General features: G+C 40.1%; 1 protein-coding gene across 1 annotated transcript; it reads left to right on the plus strand.

The window, feature by feature from the left end:
- Window positions 1-2,456: 2,456 nt before the first annotated feature.
- Window positions 2,457-5,521, plus strand: BDBG_04347 (telomere silencing protein Zds1; the record flags this gene model as incomplete). The annotated part of the gene is made up of 3 exons (XM_002625432.2): window positions 2,457-2,465; window positions 2,864-5,209; window positions 5,297-5,521. The coding sequence occupies 3 exons, from the start codon at window positions 2,457-2,459 to the stop codon at window positions 5,519-5,521; spliced, it is 2,580 nt and encodes an 859-aa protein (XP_002625478.2).
- Between the last annotated feature and the right edge of the window lie 1,602 nt (window positions 5,522-7,123).

Below are 7,123 nucleotides of genomic sequence, written 5' to 3' on the forward strand. Positions count from 1 at the left end.
CTGACTGACTTAGCTTGAAATGTAATAATAAGTGCTTATAGATAATTATTCAGATATTTATAACTTAATATAATATAACTATTAACTATTAGAAGTATTCATAGTAGAAATATAAAATATAGAGATTAATATATAATAGTATTTAAACTGAGTTATAAATTGTAGTTGTAAACTTCAGTCTATATAGTTGTATGTAATCAAGAGCTGCTAACTCTATTAATTATATAAGAGATAAAAAAAGAAGTAAAGAATCTATGAGAAGTAAGATTTCTTACATTTCTAATAAAAAGATAATGAATATTTTTCAAGTATAAGAGATTTACATTAAATAGATTAGTGTAATATTTATAGATCTTATAATACAAAAGTGAAAAATATTAGAGAAGAAAAAAAGAGAAAGTGCAGAAATCAGTGATCAGAGTAAATATTTATACATGTATATAATAAAGCTTTAAAATAGAAGAATAGAAATTTCATGAGTTTTTCAGCTGAGAATCAGTGACTGAGAATTGAATCTTTTAATAAAATCTATAAAGTGTAATAAAATAATCTATATAATTAATCAGACGCAGCTGCGCAGCCTGTCACACTATACATAATTTATCTACTGTAACTAACTACTGTATATATATACAGAACTTTGTAATTACAAAGCTACTTATAATAATAGAAAGTAATTATTATTATTATTATTATTATTTTATTCTTAAAGTTCTAAAAATGTTTTAATAATAGAATAATATTGAAAAAACACTATTTAAATATTTATTCATTTAATAACTCTAGTAATTTATTATTAATATAATTATTTATTATAATTATTTATTTTCTAGAGAAAGATTTACTAATTAAATAGTTAGTTAATAATAAATCTACAGAGTAATTAACATAATTAATTATCTAACACTTATTTTCATCTAATACTCATCTTTGTAAATCAATTATAATCAACTTTAAATGTTAATATCTTAATAAATATTCATTATTTTATTTTTTTAATTTGTAATCTATAAATATCAAGACTTATAGTATAATATAATTCAAAGTTATTATAGTATAGTTAAAATTGATTAAAATATAGATTCAATTAGAAAATAAAATACAGTAAAATAAAATATATAATATTTTATTATAAATTAAGAAATATATATTATATATTATTGAAAATAATAATTCTTATATAAATATATAATAATTTAATAAATATTAAATTATTTTATATAAGAATTCTATATTTGAATTTTTAAGAATTTTTTTTAATTTTTTATTATATTTTTTTTATAAATTACAAGTAAAATATTGAAAATTCTTGAAATTTTAAATTTTGAAAAATAATTTATTAAATATAAATATATTTAAATGATTTGATATAATAATTTATTTAAATTACAATTTTAAAGTATAAATAATACACAGTTATTACAAAAATAGTATTTTAAAATATAAAATTTTATATTTTATTAAAAATATATATAATCTATAAGATATTTAATTTTTATATGAAAATAATTTATACTTATAAATATATTTACAAATATAGACTGTGTATTTTATTTTAAAATAGTATTTTAAAAAGCTTAATAAATTAATAATTATATGTTATTTTCTCATAGAAATTTAATATAATATAATATATATCTACAAATTATTATTCTGTTTTTTAGAATAGTTTTAAATAAATATTCATTGAGATATGAATATTTGAAGTTGATTGTAATTGATTTACAAAGGCGAGTGTTAGGTGGAAACAAGCGTTAGGTGGTTAATTACATTACAGCATAAAGAATACAGCTGAGTGAAAATATATCATAATAAGTTATTCTAGACTGTTGTATAAATATCTATAACTATAGAATCTTCATAGATAACACTGATAAATTATTATTGAAGTGATCAGTAACTAATGGTTGGTTGGGTTGTATATAGTTAACTAAATAGTTACTCTCTCCCCCCCCCCCAAATTAATTAATCAAGTTATTTATTTATTTATTTACCACGCCTCACTTGACCTCACTCAACCTCACTCAACCTCCTTGACATTTCTCCAAACCTCCAACCTCCAACTCTCCAACTCTCCAACTCTCCATATTTTCGCCTTCATCTCACATCCTCTCCTTGTTGTGGCTTCTTGTCGACCCATGGCGGCCACCGTTCCCTTCGCTTTTCCCTCATCCTAGCGTCGCTCTCGCTCTGTTGTGGATGGTATTATGCGACTTGTTTAGTTCGTGCCCGCTGCCCGCTGCTCGTCCTCACTCGCCCGCGCTTCGATGACAGTTCCTCCTTGAATCCCCTTCGCTTTTGGCGCTTCGCCGATCCCCCCCCCCCTCCTCCTCCCCTTCTTCTCTCCCCCAAGTTGTCCGCTCGATCGCCCATTTCCAGTGGTCTCTCGTCCTCCATTCGTTCCTCTCTCTATCCCCGTGTCCCGCTTGCGGCTCTCCAGTCTGTTGGCTGCTTCCATGATGCAGGTGAGTTTGGTCGCGCATTATTATCTACTCATTTTAAATCCCCCTGCTATTTCAAAGTTGTGGCACTCTACATACATGATCTGCTCCTACAAGGTGGCCGATCAAGCCCCGTCCCCTCTTCTCTTCCCTCGAACTCCCTTCGCTCTCCCCGCTCTCCCTGCTGCCCCTGATCACCAAAAACGGTTGGTCTGGGTTAAGCCTCTCCGTTTACGAGAAGATCGGCAGATGCTGAGGACTCATACGAATGAGGGGACTTGGCCGAGTTATCTCTCCTTTGTCTGGCGTGCTGCTCGTCTCTTCACTCCAATTCCTCATTGATTTCCCTGCCAGCGATTTTGAACACCTTGAAGCTATTCCGAGCGCACGCGCTACGTTTAAACCACATACTGAACGGACAGGCTGATATTTGCCCATCTTCGCAGACCTCGACTTCACCACCCTATGATCACAGTGGAGGATACTCTGCACGACGAGGCCGCGCTTCACAACTATCTATCAGCGATGATAGCCAACACGTTACGGAAACAATTGGCTACATGTATGGCGATGATTACGACAAAAGGGACTCGAAACGATTAAGTTTCACTCCCTCCTCTATGAATGAATCCCTTTCTGTTACCTCCCCGCGTCGACAGAATCTACCGCAGCCTTCAGATTCGAACAATTACCAGCGACCGCTTCCTCTCAGAACCAGTTCAATAGACAGGTCCGCCTCCAATGACTCCGATCGCCAGTCTGCGGCGGAACCGGGCTCAAGTGATCGAGATGGTACAGGCCCATGCTCACAGGTGCTAACCCGTTCTCCCTCGACCACCACCTCGAAATCTATCCCACTAAACGACATAGACTATGAGTCTAATCCTGCTGCTGCCGTGGCGCAGGAACTCAGCAACTTGGCTGCTCTCCGGAGAATGTCGATGGACGTAGGGGCTGCTGACCCGGACCTCCCATTGTTCGGTTCTAATTTTGGTATTCCTCCGATTCCCCCTTCGGGTGAGTCTGACGATGATGCGTCGCAGTTATTTTGGGTCCCCGCGCGCCTGCACCCGGGATTGGCACCCAAAGAGTTCAAGAGCTTTCTTGATGGCAAAGCAGAGCAAATAAAGCGAAGATCCGGCGAACTTACCATGACCGATTCGGAGCTACAAGTACAAGGTTTGACTGGGGGGTTGCGGCGGAAGAAATCCATGTTATCAAGACAAATAGATACCTCGGGCTCGGGAGGCCAGAATGAAGGAAATCAGCTTGATTCAGTATCAGAGGAGGTTTCCGTCGGACAAAGGCGTGCGAAGGATTCAATGGTAGACGATAGACCTATATTACCGCCTGCTCCGCCTGGCCATAGCCTGCGGAGATCGACCCGGACAACCTACCGTAGAGGGAGCTTAAAAACAGGAGATCGGATCCCGTACTCGAGACGTGCACCAAGACAGTCCGACCCTGACGCTGAAGCTGTCGCTCGACGGTCACCCCCGTTAGGCGAAGAAGAACCGCCTATCCTGGGACTAACTCGAGTTGCGACTGACCCAACGCATGGAGGCACATCTGGCTTTTCGCGGCCAACTAACTGGTCGCCAGCCAGCTCGGCTACTAACAATCTCTCTATCTCGTCAGGCGAATCTAACTCAGATCCTTTAACCTCTGGCAATAGGACTGCTTCTACCCCGCCGTCACAGACACGGTCATCATGGGACCTTAATGACCGCTCAAATTTAGAGCCATCCGCGGCAACGCAGAACGTGCATCAAATTATACAAACTCCGCCAGCAGACGTGAAAGAATCACCAGCTACTGCTACGGCTTCTACGCCAAACCATATTCCCGTACGGAAATCTTCGCACGACCCGCCTCCATCACAACCTCCACAAGCACCCCTCCCTCCTGAGCCTATTGGAAAAAGGAGCTCCAAACGAGCCGGAATTATTAGGCCAGCAAAGGAAAGTTCCCAGACGATTAATGACATTGCTTCTCACCCGGCAGCGCTCCCTGGAAACAGCACGCGAACGGATACGCTTTCCTTCATCCCAACCCTGACAGACAGCTCCAATAAGAAGTCGGATTCGAAGAAATCGAAAGATAAAAAGGATGGGGAAGGTGGCCGGAAATCGAGCTGGACGTGGCGTCGAGGATCCGAGGAAAAGGATAAGGACAAGAAAAAGGAGGACGAGTCCAAAAGGTCTAAGGGAAGAATGCCCAAAATAGCTGAGAAGGTACATGACAACACCCGTCTAGATCTTTTGCAGGCATCTATCGACGGAGCGCAAACAGGCCGGGAGAGCGTCGTAATCGACCGTGCGGAGGTCAGATTGGAAGAAGAACGCCGGAAAGACACTGCGAAGCGGGGCGCTGGTAATGAATCAAAGAAGGAGAAAGAGCCAAGCCTATTCTCTTCCATATTTGGAGGAAAGAAGAAAGGAAACCTTGATTATAGCCAGAAGAAACATTCGTCAAGGACACTTTCGCCCGAACCGCAACCACGCGAGCTCAAACCGGATATCGATTATAACTGGACCAGGTTTCCTATTTCCAAAGAAAGAGAAATTTACCGCTATGCTCATTGGAAACTCGCAGAACCAAAACGTGCGCTACATTCGCAAGTTCTGCTAAGCAATTTCATGTATTCGTACCTCGCCAAAGTACAACAAATGCATCCTACATTAAGTATCTCCTCTGCTCCACAGGCTCAGCACCGTAAGAGGGAACACTCACAATCCGAGGACCATTCTCAACACCAGCGGCATCAGGTGAGTATTTATTCCGGACCCAAATGTGTCCATTTTCCTACGCTTCGTATTATCAAGTTGTTCTAACCGCAAATATTTGCTTTGCAGAGCCGAGAGCATGATAATTACAATAATGGGTCATATTATAACGAATCCCACTATGACTATGATAGCGATGACCGAGATGACCATCATTGGTCTCAATCTGGAGGACGGGGTACCTCCTCTCAAAACGGATCCGCACATGGATCGAACCAGCGGCAGCAATATGGAGCCTCGCGGTCCTCGTTCGGCGATGAGGCACAACTTGACGACGATGATGACATGTGGTGATATGGCGAAACCAACATTTCGAATAATGGGAAATTAATCTTTCCAGTGTTTCTCAACTACATCCTGCCCAAACAACCAATCATCCTATTACCCTTTGCCTCGTAGTGTGTCCCACTTTAATTTATACCCATGGGCCATATCTCCCTCGATATCCACTGAGATAACCTTAAGCGCACAAATGTATTCCCCACATTCAATATCCTCCTCAGCCTAGAATTGATTCCGCTCTCCATGCACCCAGTTACCCCCCCCGACGACGGCATTTCATAAAGATTACTCCGTTCTGGTTAGATTTTGGAAATCGCACCCGGATCCCCTCTCGTCTTCTTCCTGCACTATTTTCTTTATTGAATCAATTATGACATTACTCTTTTTTCCTTTTCCTGATTTTCTTTGTTGATGGCATAGCGGCAGGATTTTGTTTTCCAAATTTCTCTATTTTCCACCCACTTATTTGTTTTTGTTTCCCTTTCCGTTCGTTTCTTCTTTTCCCTCATCTTTGTTATTTCACAAAGCTGGCAAGTTTACCTATTATACCTCATTCCTAGTCTTCTATTACCAGGCGTCTTCTATTCATGGCCCTAACACCCCAAGTAACATTTTCACTCGTCGCTTTCTCGTGTCTTGCTATTTTGGCGTGGTGTTGTATTTCTCCCTCTCTGCGCATCTCGCACTTTTTTTCTTTTTTTATTTCCTCTGCCCCTTTGAAAATTTTGAAAATTGCTATGACGAATACTGTCCTAGGTGGCATTTAACTTCGCCGGTTTTGTAGTATTCTTGTTGTTTTTGTATTATTTTTACTTTTCTTCCGCTCCCCCTGAATCGTCCGTAACTAGTTATATATTCTACATGTACGTATTCAGGACAACAGGAACACAGCTTATTGTCCGACCCCTTTTTTTATTTTTTATTTTTTATTTTTTACTTTTATTTATCACTGACCTAGAATCTTGAATGTGTCAACCACTTTCTAGGAACAGATTTTATTAATGTTGCCTGAGTGTTGGAGAGACAAAGGAGAGACAAAGGAGAGGATAATGGATCAATGTTTCTAGCTGGAAGTTTAGGGATCGCCGTCCTCTACCCCCCCTTCCACAGGTAAAGACTTGAAATAATGCCCAAAAGGAAGAGTGATTGGCGCAAAAGTGCTCCTACACTGTATGTGGTTGGGAGTGCTTGGATAATAGCGCCTATCGGAGGAAAGTGCGGAGGGGAAGTGCGGAGGGAGCAAGAAGGCTGAAACACAAGCAATGATCGGATTATTGGTGTGTCAATTTTAGCTCGCGGCACAAAGGTTGTGGGGCGGAGCCGCAACCGCTCCTAGCAATTGATTGGACGGATTAAGCGCTAGTTATTCCATTGCCCGTTAGCCGCCGTTTTTAGGGAGGTAATATTAATACTGCATCCAACATGGCTGTTACAATGTACTCCTCTCAATTGACGTTTTGCTACTTAAACCTTCTACTTGTCCCCTCCATCATATGCCAAATATGACCTACCTCTTCTGTCTAGGGTAGTTTTGTAAAGCGAAAGTCGGCTACACCATACCCAAAGAGCTTCAAGGGGAGCGGGGAGGGAGCGCGGCTTGGAGTGTCCTCCCCT

Source organism: Blastomyces gilchristii (assembly GCF_000003855.2).
Source record: "Blastomyces gilchristii SLH14081 genomic scaffold supercont1.7, whole genome shotgun sequence".
Lineage (NCBI taxonomy): Eukaryota > Fungi > Ascomycota > Eurotiomycetes > Onygenales > Ajellomycetaceae > Blastomyces > Blastomyces gilchristii.